This window comes from Myotis daubentonii, chromosome 11 (assembly GCF_963259705.1).
Source record: "Myotis daubentonii chromosome 11, mMyoDau2.1, whole genome shotgun sequence".
In the NCBI taxonomy this organism is placed as follows: domain Eukaryota; kingdom Metazoa; phylum Chordata; class Mammalia; order Chiroptera; family Vespertilionidae; genus Myotis; species Myotis daubentonii.
In genome coordinates this window covers 72,775,577-72,791,501 of record NC_081850.1, presented here as the reverse complement: position 1 = coordinate 72,791,501, position 15,925 = coordinate 72,775,577, and the positions used below count along the sequence as shown (strand labels likewise).

The window sequence follows — 15,925 nt, the reverse complement described above, 5'->3', positions numbered from 1 at the left end:
CCTGGCTTGTTTGAATGCAATGCTTATGGACCTTTGCACAGACTCCAGTGGCTTGGAGCTCAGCTTGGGGCCCCTTGCGATGGTGCCAACCTGGGGGGGTAGATCTGGGTGGCTCTTCAACCCGGGGTCTGCCTCGTTTCCTGAGAAGAAGCACAGGTGTAGCAGGAGTGCTCATTCCAAGCTGGGTTCCTGGGACTCCTGAGAGCTTTTTCCCAATTTGGTCTCCAAGCCTTAGAGATGGCTGAGTCCATTCGCCTTCTGGACACACAGGGGAACGAGGCAGGAGAGGAAGGACTTGCCCGAGGTTATATGTGACTCAGCAGCACAGTTGGGACAAGACCCAGGTCTCCAGCCCCCCAGCCCAGGTGTCTTTCTCTGTCACACCAACTGGATCGCTCAGAGTGCCTGGCTTTCGTCTCGGTGCTCCTTTTCTTTGGACTCGGCATCGGCACTTTTTTTCCTAGGACCTTCGGGCTTGCTGGCTGGGGCCCGGCTCTCCTCTGGAAGAACAGTGTGTGCAGTAGAGAAAGCCCTGGGTTGGCCAGGGCTGGAGGCTAAGGCACATTCTAGTCCCTGCTTGCTGGAGGGTCTCAGGCAAACATGCACTTCCTCTCTGGCTCAGTTTCCCCTTTGGAGCAACCAGGGACTGCCAGGCTCCTTCCAGCCATCTGATTCTTTGATTCTCTGCAGACCCTCTCCTCTTCCTGGGTTCCCAGAGTCCTTGGTCAAGGCCAGGGTCTGGCTCAGCAAGGCAGCAGCCCCAAACCTGCTGTCAGGTGCTCCTGGTCAGAAGCCTTCTCCTGCAAGCTGGAGCCCAGGCTGAGGCCGGGAGGTTTGTTGTTGTTTGTGGAGCCAGGCCGTTTCCAAGATGCCATTGCTCGGGGAAAGCCATCATTCCTCCCAGGGATAAACAAGGCTGCTTATGGCTCAGCCCTCTCAGCCCACAGAGGCTGGAGCCGCTCACCACAGGCCAACCGGGCTCAGCCCCAGGGAGCCGCCATCTTCCCCTGCACAACCCGCTGCACCCAGGCATCGGCATGGGGTGAGGCTGAGGAAGAATTGGGGAGAAGGGTGCTAGGGCCGTGAGCCACTTGTGAGCTCAAAGCTTCCAGGCACAGAGGAGAGGGGAAAGGGTCCCAGGATACCCTCTTCCTCTGGCAGTGGGCCTAGGTCATCACTCCAGATGGCCCATGGCTTTCCCCCCTCTCCCTCCTGCTTGCACCTGGCACTGTGGCTCAGGCTGCTGCCAGAGAACTGTCAGCAGCTCCCCCAACTTAGAAAGGCGGGAGACACAATAAGTAATCTGGAACCAGGCACACTTTCTCTCATGTAGCCAAGACCCTCTGTGGTATCCTTCTCACCTTTTGATGGGTTAGCCTGGGGCTAAGGGCAGAGCTCAGACCCTTGGGACAGGGTGGCAGTGTGGGGGGGTGGGGATCTGGGAGAGGCAGAGAAGGGCTGGGCAGAGCCTCTGGGAGCCAAATGGCTGGCTGAAATCTTGAGCAGAGGCTGGAGACAGCCTGGGGATGGCCTCAGGATGATGGGTGGCGTGGCGTGCCTCAAGTCAAGGGTTGGAACTGATGTCCATCCAGGACGTGGAGACCTTCACTCTGACCTCCATTAGTGAAGCTCCCTGTTGCTCCAAAGCAGCGGTCGCCAACCGGTGGTCCGCAGACCACTGGTGGTCCATGAGGTCCGAAAGGTTGGCGACCGCTGATCCAAAGAGCTGCCCTGTACTTGTCCTCTCTGCCTGCTTCCCTCCTCCCCTCCCTTCCTTTCTCGCACACGTGTTTAATGTCTACTGTGTGCCATGCATTGCCAGGTACTGGAGGTATAGACATAAAGGCCCAATCTTTTTTTTTTTAAAGACATGTTTTTATTGATTTCAGAGAGGAAGGGAGAGGGAGAGAGAGATAGAAACATCAATGATGAGAATCATTGATCAGCTGCCTTCTGCATGCTCCCTACAGGGGATCAAGTCTGAAACCCAGGCATGTGCCCTGACTGGGAATCAAACCGTGACCTCCTGGTTCATACATTGATGCTCAACCACTGGGCCACATTGGCCAGGCAAGGCCCAATCTTTAATGTAGTGCCAGGATAGGCATGTGATGGATGGTAACAGCAGAGTTGGGATGGGGAGGCTTGGAGAGGGGGCTGTGGGACTCCTGGGAAAGCTTTTAACCCAGCCTGAGAGCCTCCATGAAGCGTTCTGCAGGAGGTGAGGCTGAATCTGGTTACAGAGACGCTTGTCCATCAAAGGAGCAGGTCTCTCTCCTGGTCTGTCCACCCCTCTGAGGTGTAGATGTGATTCCCGCCCAGCATGTATATCGTGCCACATGTACCTTCCTGTCCCACGGGAGGCCGTATGATGTGTGTGTAGGTGCCTGGGCCCTGGACTTGAGGGCGTGCCCTTCCACTTTACAGCTGCGTGCCCTTGGGCAAGACCCTGGACCTCTCCATGCCTCCTTTTCCTCAGGCCAGGGCCCAGCCTCATCCGGTTAAATGAGATGAGGTGGGTACCTGAATGCTTTGCTAGTGTCTTACCTCACAGTTCTAAACTGTGTTGTTTAAGGGCAACTGTAGTTCAGACTGACTGGAGGGAAGAGAGGAGAAGTGGTATGTATGGTAGAGGGGTCCGTTGGTAGGGGCAGAACAGTCAGGCGAAGCGAGGCTCTTGGCGCAGGGTCTGGCACAGAGTGGGCATTCAGTCATGGCAGGTGGCATGGCAGCTCTGGAATGTGCTGTCAGTTGGAATGTGCTGTCAGAGACGGGTACAAAGGAAAGGGGGAGCCCAGCTCAGGGGGCAGGGGAGACACTGGGATAAAGGCTTTTGTTGGTATGTTTTTTTTAAATAAACTTTTAAATTGGAGTGTAATTTACAGAAAGATGAGAATTATAGAGCCAATGAATTTTCACAAAGTGAACACACCCTCCAGTGCCGGGAGCCGGTCCATCCTTGCTGTTTCAAGGGACCTGGCATATATGGCATACGGTTCTTAATATGTTTTCTCACCTTCTTGGTGCTGTGTTTTAACCAAGGTCACCTCTCCGAGAAAGGTTGAATCCCCAGGTAGGGATTTTCCCCTGAAGTTAGGGAGGGAATAAAACCCCTCAACTAAGTGCCAGGCGGGTAATTAATCCCTTTAACTACAAACAATCATGCTTAAACTACATAATCTTTTCTCCCTGGAATGGAGATAAGAAACGCCCTAACCTTTGTAATAGAGATTGATAGGATTGAATCAACTGGTATAAATACAGTTGTAACAAGACAGAAACACTCAGAACTCAGAACAAGACAGCAAGAGACAGAACTCAGAACTCATGACACAGAACTCAGAACACAGAACTAAGGACACAGGGCTTGGAAGACAGGACCAAAAGAGACAGAGCCTAGGCACAGAACCTACACAGAACGTTCTCTAGAGACAGAAGAACTTCGCTGGCGAGAGCATGCCGGAGGATCCTGGACAGGGACTGGCCTCGGAGCCTGGAGGCGGAGCCTGGCGAGAGAGCATGGCAGGGATCCTGGACTGAACCTGACTGCGGAGATTGGCAAGAGAACCTGACCAGGACCTGGCCACAGAACCTGGCTGGAGATCCGAAGCAGAACCTCTCTGGAGATCGAGACCATTCCTTCTTCACCGACTCCGTCTACGCCTTTGGGAACCCCTGGACCCGCTGGGGCTGGACCCCGGCACTCCAGGTCAAGAAATAGAAATTCTAGTCCCCTGGGAACCCCTTGCGCCCCATTTCAGTCACCTCCACCTCGAAGGTAACCCTTTTTCCGACTCCCTTCACTGATTAGTGGGGCCTGTCTTTGAACTTTGTACGCATGGAGTCATTGAGAATGTATTCTTTTCTACTGACTTCTTTCAGTCATCATTTGATGGTGAGATTTGTCCATGCTATTACATGAAGTTTCATTTTATTCATCCTCATTGCAGTGTGGCGTTCTTTTGTGTGGAAATACCATAATTTACCCATTCTCCTGTTGATGGATATTTGGGCTGTTGCCAGTTGGGGGTTCTAATGAATAGTGCTGCTATGAATGCTCTTGCACATGTCTGTTGGTGCACTGTGTATACTTCTCTGTTGGGTAAGGACTTACGGTTTGCAACTGTGAGTCATAAAATGGTGTATAATTAGCTTTGGTAGCTACAATCATGTAATTTTCCAAAGTGTGACACCACTACACCCTCCTGGAGCAGTGTATGAGCACTGCACCGACATTATTGGTGTTGGGTGTGCCGATAGCTCATTGTGGGTTTTGTTTGCATTTCCTCGATGACTAATGAGGTCCAACACCTTTTCATAGGTTGATGGGCCATTGGGATGAACTCTTTGTGAAGTGTCTGTTCAAGTCTTCCTCCCAGTTTTCTATCGAGTTATCTGCCTTTATTCTGATTGATTTGTGGGAGCTTGAACATATTCTGGATAGTGTTTACTGCCGGATATACACATTGCAAACATCTCCTCCCACTCTCTGGCTTGTATTCTCACCCTCTGAATGCTGTCTGACCTGTCAATCTTTCTCTTTATGGAGAACATTTTCTGAATCATCCTGTTTCTTGGCCCACTATGAGGTGATGGGTATAGTCTCTTATTCCATTTGTGGAAGTTTAATTGCTTTGTGGCTTTATATTTAGATCTAAAATCCAGTTGAAATAGATTCTTAGGCACGGCGTGGGCATAGAGGGCAAGACTCCTTTTCTCTGAGTGGCTGTCCAGTTTATTTAAAAGACCATCTTTTCTCACGATAGGGCATATCACCTTTGTTAGATATCAACTGGCAATCCATGTGTGGGCGAGCTGAGTTTTAAAGGTAGATAAGGAGTTTGCCAGGTAGATAGGGAAGTCAGGGCATCCTAGGTAGGAAGTACAGTGAGCACAGGTATAGAGGTGCCTGAGAGTAGAGAATGTTTGGGGGAACACACATGTAGTTGAGCTCTGACCAACATGGGAGTTTGGAGGCACCGACCCTTTGCACAGTCGAAAATCCATGTATAACTTTTGGCTCCCCAAAACTCAACTACTAATAGCTTACTGTTGACCACAAACCTTACTGATAACATAAACAGTCAATAACACATATTTCCTATTTAAATAGATTACATATGTATTCTTATTGTAAGGTAAGCGGGAACAAAAGAAAATGTTAAGAAAATCATCAGGAAGAGAAAATACATGTACAGTATTTTATTGAAAAAAAGTCACGTGTAAGTGGACCTGCACAGTTCTAAACTGTGTTGTTTAAGGGCAACTGTAGTTCAGACTGGCTGGAGGGAAGAGAGGGGAAATGGTATGTATGGTAGAGGGGTCCGTCGGTAGGGGCAGAACAGGCAGGGTAAGGCGCTAGGACTGTACCATCCCAGAGGGATGGAGGGGCTTTAAGCAGGAGAGGAGTGCAGTCAGGTTCATGTGAGGGACCTGGGAGAAAGTCCCATGACAGGAGGATGGCGGGAGAATGAGTTAGGAGCAGACTGTAAACCCAGCCAAATCCAGCCTCAGCATCACCCCTCAGCAGAGACAGAAGGTGTCTGCTTCAGGGGGGCAGTGGTGGAGGCTGCAGCCTGCCTGGGGCCTTGGAGGGTGACCTTTGGCCACAGGGTGGCAGCTGATGTCCAGATGTCCACCCCAATGTCGTCAAGAGGAAGAGCCTCTTCCCCACCCCCCTCCAGTGCCCTCAGCACTCCATGCCCTGAAGGAGGAGATATTTTAGGAACTGGGGCAGCCCACAAGGTGTGGGGAATCTCTGGACACAGGGTGCTTTCTGCTTCCCCTGCCCTTGATGCACCCACGGGGAGACCTGGCCACACCTTGGGTCCTGAGATCTGACCCCTCCAGGCTGCCTGAAATTCGGCATTGGACGGACCCCCTCCTGGAGAGCGCAGCCCAGACAGGGGAGCAACTTGGCCTAGGCCATGTGGTGAGCCAGACTGACCCAGCCTAGGGGAAGCTGAGTCCCTCCAGGGCCTTTGGTATGGGGCCTCAGTTTCCCCTCCCGAAATGTACAGATAATAGAACCCCCATCCACCGGCTGTCTCGAGGGTCAGAATGTGTGAAAGGCCCTCTCCTGGAGTGGCATGGAGGGGTGCGGGTGGGGGGGGGGGTGGAGCTGCTGCTGCTGAGAGTAATCATTATGATTATAGGAACTGTGAATGTTTATTGAGCATCTATTATGTGCCAGGCTCCTCTGTGTGATGGTCTCCCAAAAATGCTGTGCTGTAGGGACTCGCTCCTTGTGTCACCATTTTACAGGTAAGGAAATGGAGCCTTGAAGAGTTTAAGCAGCCTGGCCAAGGCCACTGAGCTGGGAGGTGGCAGAGGCAGGATTTGAATCTGGATTTTGTCTGTCTCCAGACCCCACCGCTTCACCGGCAATAGGCTTCTCTCCACCACCCGGGCTCTGAAAGTGCTCCCTGGTCTCTGAGCTGTTGCTTGGAGTTAAGCCGTAGATTTGGGGTTGGTCCCTGGTGCTGGCCGTGAGGGAGAGTCAGGCAGTGGAGAGGAAGGGCATGGTGGGCTGAGCATGCTGTGGGCCAGGCCCTGCCTCCCATCCCCTGGCAGCCCTGTCGGGGAGGCGGCACATGACTCAGCCACACAGTTAGGAAGTGGGACTCAATCCCAGGCCTGCCTGACTCCAAATCCTGGTCTCATGGCCACAGGGCCATTGGTGCCCTTCCCCGGGGTCCTCCTCGCTGGGCAGAGCTTTTTTGTTTGACACCTAGTGTAGGCATCGCAGAGAAACCACCTGCCGCCGGCTCTGCCTGTGAAGAGGTCCCCGGGAGGGAGAGAGTTTGGGAGGGTTGCCAGGTGTATGCAGTTCCGTACCACCCCTCCCCGCACCGGGTGAGTTGGACATCTGCCTTTCCGTCTCCACCTATTTGGGCTCAGAGCAGGGACCCTGTAGCTGGTATTGCTCCCTGTGCCTAGCACAGTGCCTGGCCCAGGTGGGTGCCTGGTAAAGTGTTTTGAAGGAAGGGAGGGAGGGAGGAAAGGCAGTGAAGAAAGCAGGAGCGGAATCATGGGGCCTTTAGAGGCAGGCAGACCATGGTTTCAGCTCCGATCCCTCTACTTGCTTTTTGATATTGCTCAAGTTACTTAACCTCTCTGAGTCACCGTTTCCTTATTTGCAAAATGGGGCCAATGATGACCTCATAAGGTTGCTGGAAGTGAGCGTGTATGTAAAGCAACTGTCACAGTGCCTGGTGTCTAGTAGATGCTCGATTAATGGTCTCTCTCTCCCTCTTCCCCTACTTTTTCACCGTTTTCTGCTTCCACCATCTCTAGCTCCACCTTCCCTATCTCCATAGCACCAAGTTTACACTGCTTTCTGGGTAAAGCCCAAATTCCGTAACATATCCATGCTTTTCTGCTCCGTGGACCCACCTGCACTTCCTCGAATGTTCCGTGCCGCCTCCTCCCCTGGCCCTTTCCGCTTTCATAGTCCCCTGGGGTGGTAGTGGGTGGGTGGGAGATTGCCTGGGCCCCTCACCTGGGTCTCTCCCTCTTAGGACTAATGCCTTCAGGGAAGGGAATGAGTCTGGCTGCTCTTTGGCTCCTTGTCCTGCACAGGCCCTTGCTGGTGGCTGGGGCTCCGTGGGTATTTGCTGAGTAACTCTGGCAATGGGGGTGGAGGTGAGGGTGAGTAAGCCAGATGCTCAGTCCTGATGAGCCAAAGCGGGGCCTCCTCAGGCCATGAGAGGAGGGCAGGCCAGGCATTAGCAGGAGAGTAGAGAGCCCTCTAGCCAGGCCATCCCAGGGCAGCGTTTAGCTGGGCTCCAAGGGAAGGGCAGGAAATGGGCTTGAGGAGATAGAGATATTAGGGGAAATTTCTCTCAGGCAGAGAAAGCGGGGGCCAGGTGGGAAGGGGAGTGGTGGCCGAGCCCACAGGTAGACAGGCTCCTGAGCAGAGGGGTCCAGGGGCGGGTGGGGCAGGCGAGGCCCAAAGGACCTAGCGCTCTCCGGATAGAGGGAGTCATCAGTCACCACAGGGAGAGGAAGAGGCTGGGAAATGCCTGCTCTCCACGCATGCCTTTCAGATGAGAAGAGAGCGACAGGTATGGAAGGGGTCTCTGGGGCTGGGGGAGTGAGGAGCGGGGGAGACGGCGAGTCCAGCCTCCCCCATGCAATGGAAACAGAGGTATCTGAGTCCCCAGATGAGAAGGAGCGTGGCAAGGTGGTGACAGGGCTTAGTACTGGGAACTCAGACCTTGGAAACACCTCCTCCTGCCCAGTGAGAGGCTGGGCATCCAGGAGGGTGGGGAGGCATCCCAGCAGGCTCCAAGGCCAGGCCTGGGGGGGTGTCTTCTGCTTAGCCTGGTGGCGGTGCCAAGAGCAGGGAAGGTTGCTTAGAGGAGGCTCCTCTCTTCTCATGCCTCAAGGCTTTGTCTTGAGAGTTTCTGAACTGAATGAGCTACTTCTCCTTGTAGCCTCAGTATTGCTTTCTGTAGAATGGGTATGCTCACTGCCCCCTGAGATCCTGAGAGACCTGTAAGTTACTGTGGAATCCTTTAGGAACAGAGAATTTTCCATCTGCGATTCAACTCCTCCTTCCGCTCGCTCCTCCTGCAGTTGGGCCTCTGTTTCTAGGGAACGTGTATGGGTAGCTGACTCCAGCCGGCTTGCCAGCTCCCCATCCTGGCACAGGTGCTCTGAGGTCATGCCTCTTTCCACTGCTTCCCGTCACAGAGGGAGCGGTGTGTGTTGGAATGGGTCCCAAACTGGATTCTGGTCTGGATTCTGTCCTGATTCCTTGGGCATGTCACCATCCTTCTCTGGGCCTTACCCACCTCATCTGTTAACTGAGGCTGTTCCCAGAATTACCTGGGGAGTCAGAAAAAAGTGGAGGTACCCAGGCCCTACTTGTAGGGAATCCAGTAGGCCTGGAAGTGGGCCCAGACAGAGATATTTTTAAATGTGCCACAGGTGATTCTACAATGTTCTTCTGTTGAGAACCAATAGTCTGGATCAGTGCTTTTCAAATTTCAATATGCAAATTAATCAGCCGGGATCTCAGTAAAATTCCAGGAGATGTGGACCGAGGCCTAAGATTCTGTTTCACATGAGCTCCTGGTGCTGCTATTGCTGGTTCATGGTTACATTCTGAGTAGGAAGAGTCTAGGTGGACCCATGAAGTTCATTGGATTTCTCATTCATTCATTCATTCATTCATTCATTCATCAGACACTTAAGATTGGAGTAGTGAGGCTAGAGGGGGAACAGAGGCTCCCAGGGCTACAGAATCTGGATTTTATCTGGAGGGCATTGGTGTCAAGCAGAGAAGTGATAGGGTCAGATTTGCACTTAGACGTCTCCTGGGCATGACTCAGAGAATGACCAGCGGGGTCTGGACTGCTGCTGGGAGGTTGACATCAATCCTGATGGAAGAACACAGTGGTCTGGAGGGCGGTGGTGGTAGTGGAGATGGAGAGGGTGGAAAGATTATTCTTTTTTAAAAAAAATTAATAATCTATATTTTTTAGAGAAATTTTAAGAATTGAGTGGAAAGTACAGAGTGTTCCTACACATGCATAACCTCCCCCAGTGGAATAATTCTTAAGATTTTATGAGGGACAGTCAGGGAGGATTTGGTGATTGGCCAAAGGGGCAGTCGTGAAGGAAAAGGGAGAATGATACCCAGATCCCTGGTTTGGGCAACTGGTGTTGGCATCATTGATACAGAGACCAAGAGGAGGAATGGACTCGAGAAGACCATACATTCAGGGTGGGACACATTGAATGGGGGGCACTGATGGGATATCCATTGGAAGGTTTCCATCTCCGTGCCTGGACTCCAGCCACACAGGTGCCCTCTCTGTTCCACCAGGCGCTAACCTTCCTGGCTCGGGGCCTTTGCATCTGCTGTGTCCTCCCCCCGAGGGAGCCCCTCCCTGCCCAATGAGCAGATTTCAGGCTCAGTGTCGGCCCACAGGGCGGCCTTTCCCACTGCCCCTTTCTTCTCTCTCACAGCACCTTATAGTTTCCCTTCGCGCAATGGCTCGCAGTTTGTATTCACCGTATGTTTCTGTGGGCGATGACTTGGTTAATGTCAGTCCCTCCTCTGTAGCCTGTGAGCTCCACCAGGGCAGGGGCCGTGTCTTTCTCGTTCCCTTTTGTGTCCACAGAGCCGAGAACGGTGTTTGGGAGCAGCGCTGTGCTTGAGTGCTTGGTGGACACTTACTGATGGGACTGCGCTTAGGAGGCAGGTCTGGGCTGGCATGGTGCCCTGGGCATCGTCAGTGGGCAGATGGTGATTATAGCCTGGGGGCTGGATGGGTCCCTGGGAGAGCAGCAGGCCCCGGTTATGGCTAAGGAAACTGAGGGTCAGAGAGGTTACGCCCGAGGTCAGCCAGCCAGTGTGAAGTCGGGATCAGTATCCAGAGGGAGCTGGCCCCCACCTTGAGGCGTCAAGAAGCCAGGCCGGAGGAGCTGGTCTGAGGCTGGGTTGGGGAGCTCAGTGTCAGCCGAGCAACTGAGGTTCCTGGAAGCCAGCGTTGAGCCAGGAACCCAGGAGCCAGGCCCGGAGCGTGCCAAACTCGAAGGAGTAACCCATCCCAAGTCAACCTGGAGGTCAAACGCTGGGCCAGAATTCCAATAGCTGCTCCCTTTCTCCGAGGCCTTTCAAGTTCACAGAGCACTTTCCTGTCCTTTCTCAGACATGATTCCCTTAGCTCTCTGGGACAAGGGGGCAAGAGGCATCCTACCCCATTTTTTTTGTAGAAAAAAACCAGAAGTGATAGCTGGCGTCCACACAGCTAGCAAATAATAGAGTGAGGGTTCCAGCCCAGGCCTCCTGGCTTTATGGCCAGTGCTCTTTCTGTAAAATCCTAGCTGTGTCAGAGCCACTCCCAGATGGAGGTAAACCCCAGCTCACACCTTCCCGTGCCCTCCCCTCCCCCACCTCATTCAGGAAGTGGTTTTTGAGGGCACATGTGGAGCTGGAATGCGTAGTGGATGTGATGAGTCATCTCAGTGAGAGCTGCAGGTTGACTCTGGGGTCAGCAGACCTGGCTCCACATTGACTAGCTGTGTGACATGGGGCAAGTCAGTCCCAGCCGCTCACTGCCATCCCCAGCTGCGTTAGCTGGCGGGGATCGGGGGCTAGAAGCCAGAGCTGGTGTGAGCAAGAGCTCTGGTGTCACCCCTGCCAGCCTGCCTCGGACAGAATTAACCCTGGTCCAGCCACGCCAAGGCAGTGATGGGTGGGGGTGAGGGACTCCCCGTAGGAGAGGGGCAGCTGCACCGAGGACTCGGGACTCAAGGCCATGGGCCAGCGGACTGGTCTCTCTGGCTGGGTTGTTGTCACCCCAGTCAGTTGCAACAGCTGCCTAGCTGGGTGTCCCCGCTGCCTGCACTTTCTCCATCAGAGCACTCACCACGCTTGACAAGAACAATTGTCCAACCTTTTGTTTTTTTAGGAAAGGATTGTGTCCGACTTGTCCTCGCCTGTGCCCCAGGGCCTCACTCTGTGCCTGGAGAATGAATGAATGAATGAATGAATGCATGCATGCATGCACGTTGTCCCAGTCCCCCCCACCCCCTGCCCTGCTCATCCTGCCCAGAGCACTTTCCGTGTAGGACGCCTCTGCATGTGTCAGTTCTTTGCTCACAGGACAGTCCCATGGCTGGCACCTATCTATTCTGTGACATGTTCTCATCTTTATCTCCTCTCCTTTCCTAATTCTCTCACGTGCCACCCCTCCCCCCAGAGTTCTGAGGTTTCCGGTATTTGCTCCAGAGGCTCTGTATTTGCCTCCTCACAAGGCGCCCCCATCCCAGCTCTCCAAAGAACACTGGCCTGACCAAACCTGCCTGGTGGCCCATCAGGAGCACAGGACAGAACCAGTGAGCTCTGGCCCTTGGTTGCAAGTATCTGCCTGTGGGGGATGAGCCTAAGTTTGGTAGTGCTCAGCCTGCTCCCCCTTCTAGACCCCGGAGGGTCCCAAACAACTTGTGTGTAAGGGTCTAAGGAAGCAGGGAGAGACCCTCTGCCAGGAGACATGACTGAATCAGTCTCCGGTTTCTGAGGTCATTTTCTGAGCTCAGTTCCCCATCCTTAGACGGATAATCGCCACCATTTCATCAAATGCTTCTCCTGGGCCAGGCCTGAGGGACCACTCTTGTGATCCGGGATGATATCACGGCTCTGTGTCTCTCGGAGGCTGGGGGGCTTGGCCAGAGTGGCACAGCTGGAAAGTGACCCCACAGGGATCAAAACCAAAGTCTGACTCTGGCATCTGAGCACCAAAATGCTGGGCACTCTGAGGGCCTTCCGTCCTCGGTGGCTTCTCAGCTGCCCGGGCAGGGCACCCCGGGGACGGAGGCACTTGTCCTCTGGCCTTTGTTTGGTTTGGCCTCGGTTTAGGGCAAGATTGGCAGAGGCAGGCTGACTTGCATTTCTGGTTTTGGGTCTGTGGCTGCACTTTCCTGAGGGGTGGGCAGGCTCAGGCAGGCTGCAGGCACCCCTGGGCCTCACCCCCACCCCCACCCCACCCTCCAGGAAAGGGGGAATGCAAATGAGGCTGCTCCTTTCTGGGGGGGGGGGGCACTCAGGTGCCTGGCCCAAGGGCATCATTGCTGCTTCCTTCCACGGTCCTCCCAGGTGGGGCTGAGCTGAGCCTGTGTGGATCATCAGGGAGCTGGCTTTGGGCAGTTTGTTTTTCTTGGTGGAGACCGCTCCCTGGTGGGTGGGGCGATGGGCGGGGATCCGGGCTGCCCTGGGGACTGAGATCTGAAGGAGGCTTGGGGAGAAGGAGCCGGAGGCCTGAGGCTCTAACCCTGGCCCTGATTGGTGCCTTTGGGCAAGTCCCTAGGTGACTGTCCAGGCTGGGCTCAGTCTTCCTGTCCGTTCAGCTGAGGCTTCCTCTGTCCGCCTGGGAGCAGCCCTGTTTCCAGGTGAGATTTCTGCACTGGGGGACCTGGCATCACAACCACTGACTTTGATTTCGGGGTGTTGGGTTGGCTCCCAGGGGCCCCTGGGAAAGGCATGATGCTGTTTGAGGTCTGTGATCGCAGCATTTCCCTCTCGATCTATTTTTAGTCACCATGCCTACCCAGCACCATAATCCCACTGAGAGCTTTAACTTTCCATAGTATGTTCTCCTGGCTGTTACTTGGGCGTGTGGGATGTCCCATGGAGGCCCGAGGATTTAGTGACTGACTCTACCTGACCCCACAGTGTGAGTCTAGGTTGGCCCCTGCCCTCTCGGGGCCTCAGCTTCCCTCCCTGTGCAAGGGGGATTTGGGATTGCTCATCTTTCAGGGTCTGAGGCTGCGAGGCCTGAGTGTCATCTCCGGGGAGTGTTATCTCCCAGATTCAGGCAGGATTTCCAGGGCAAAGAGTCCATGGGGTGCGTGGGCACCTGTCTTTGGCTTTGCCTGGGGACCATCCTCCAGTCCTCTGAGGCCTCCCCTCCCTTTCGCAGCCACCATCTCTGCGGGGGTTGGGCACTTTCAATTTCCTGCTCCCGGGCAGAGGTTCTTACCCACACTGTGCTTTCACATCCCCTCTGGTGCTCCCAGACCCCCGTCTGACCCCTGACACACACGCAGCACCTGGCTGGCCACTTACTCCCAGAGGCGAGGTCTGGCTGGGGCTTCACCGTCGCAGACTCCTGAGGGCTAACGGGTTTTCTCAGCCTCTGGTGCAGCCTTTTAGTCTCTGGGTGGCTGTGCAGTAAGTCACTCACTGCTCCTTGGCTCAGCTTTCGCATCTGTCAAATGGACATTAAGGGTCTCTGTCGCAAGGACTCTGAACTGTGTTGTAGGGGTGTGTGTGTGTGTGTGTGTGTGTGTGTGTGTGTGTGTGTGTGTACGTATGCACACATTCTCATGCAGCTGTACAGTTTCTGTGTAGGTGTGGTGCCTTTCTTCTTCATTAGTACTAGTTGGTTATGGCCTCTTCATGGACAAAAACTGGGCTCTACATAGTTCTAGCCACAGCATTCCAAGTCCTGGACTCTGATGAGCCCAGGCCCGAGTCCCGCTTCCCCCGTGACTGCAGCACTGTGGACACTCCCCACCTCTGCGCCCCAGTCTTCATGCCAGACAGCTGCATTCAGACTTCCTCCAGGGCACTCTCTTCCCCTTGGCAAATGAAATCTACAGGAACCCAGCAAAAACGCCGAGGGTCCTAGGGGTTGTGGGCAAGGCAGCAAATGCTTTCTCTTCTGTGTGGGGAACTCCTGAGGTTCCTCCAAGCTCAGTTTAAAAGTCCCTGGGTGCTCCCTCAGTGAGGGTCCATGTGCCCGTGACATCTGGTTAGTCCATGTGTCGGCAATATTTTGAAGTTCTTGTTTCATTCCATTTAGTATTAAACAGCTACTTTAAAAAAGACACTTAAACATTGAGAGTAAGTTATTTTTTTGTTGACAGTATTACAGATGTCTCTCTTGGCCCCCCTCCACCTAGACCCTGCCCCACTGCAGGCCTTCACCATGTTATTGTCTGTGCCCATGGACTGTGCATATGTGCTTATAAATTCTTTGATTAATCCCGTCCAGTCCTCCCACCCCCTTCCCCTCTGAGAACTGTAAGTCTGTTCTATACATCCATGTCTCTGGTCCTATTTTGTGCTTCAGTTTATTTTGTCCATTAGATTCCACATATAAGTGAGATCATGTGATATTTCTCTTTCTCTGACTGGCTTTCTTCACGAGCATAATAATTTCCAGGTCCATCCGTGCTGCCTCAAAGGGTAAGAGACCCTTCTTTTTTACTGCTGCATAGTATTCCATTGTGTAAATGCACCACAGCTCTTTTATCCATTCATCTACTGATGAGCACTTGGGCTGTTTCCTGATCTTAGCTATTGTAAATAACACTGCTATGAACATAGGGGTGCGTATGTTCTTTCTGATGGGTGTTTTGGGATTCTTAGGACATATTCCCAGAAGTGGGATCGCTGGGTCAAATGGAGCTCCATATTTAATTTTTTGAGGAAACTCCATACTGTTTTCCACAGTGGCTGCACCAGTCTGCATTTCCACCAGCACTTGTAGATTGATTTACTAGAGGCCCAGTGCACGAATTCGTGCACCAGTGGGGTCCCTCAGCCTGGCCTGCGGGATTGGGCCAAAACCGCTCTCTGACATCCCCTGAGGGGTCCCAGATTGTGAGAGGACCAGGCCGGGCTGAGGGACCCCACCGGTGCATGATTGGGACCAGGGAGGGACATGGGAGGGCTCCAAGGCGTGACTGGCACATCTCGCTGTGCCCCGATCTGCTGGATCCCAGCAGCAAGCTCACCTACCGGTTGGAGCATCTACACCCTGGTGGTCAGTGCACGTCATAGCGAGCAGTTGAGTGGCCTTAGCATATCATTAGCATATTATGCTTTGATTGGTTGAATGGCCAAGTGGATGACTGGACACTTAGCTTATTTGGCTTTTATTATATAGGATTGATGGTAGCCATTCTGGCAGGGGTGAGTGATATCTCATTGTAGTTTTAATTTGCATCTCTTTGATGATTAGTCATGTTGAGCATTTTCTCATGTCAGTTGGCCATCTGTATGTCCTCTTTGAAGAAGTGTCTATTCAGTTCCTTTGCCCAGGATTTAATTGAATTATTTGTCTCCCTGGTGTTGAGTTGTATAAGTTCTTTATATATTTTGGAAATTAACCCCTTATCAGGTGTATCATTAGTGAATATGTTTTCCCATACAGTGGGTTGTCTTTTCATTTTGTTGAGAGCAAGTTCTTATTTGAACAATTCATTAGGCTTTTAAAAAAAACTTTGGTTCAGATAGAAGGTACCCTTTGGCTGGGTCCAGGATTCTCCCACTTAGTGACTGCTGTGGCTTGGGGCTTGGTTTGGTTCTAGTCCATGAACGCAGAGAGAGCCTGGCTTCCCCTTTACTCATAGAGGTGACTTACCCACAGCGGGACTTGCCTGAGAGGGCCACTGGGAAGATTGC

General features: G+C 53.1%; 1 protein-coding gene across 10 annotated transcripts in view; it reads left to right on the top strand.

Moving 5' to 3' along the window:
- The window catches only part of RGS3 (regulator of G protein signaling 3), a 114,757-nt gene that overhangs the window by 84,004 nt on the left and 14,828 nt on the right, over positions 1-15,925 (top strand). The window contains exon 1 of one of the 10 annotated variants that reach the window (XM_059657915.1): positions 7,920-8,066. The exons of the other annotated variants lie outside the window; for them this stretch is intronic. Coding sequence (XP_059513898.1) covers positions 8,049-8,066 — 18 coding nt within the window. The 5' untranslated portion in view covers positions 7,920-8,048. Of the gene's footprint in view, positions 1-7,919; positions 8,067-15,925 lie in introns of those variants that run through there. 10 annotated transcript variants of the gene reach the window in all.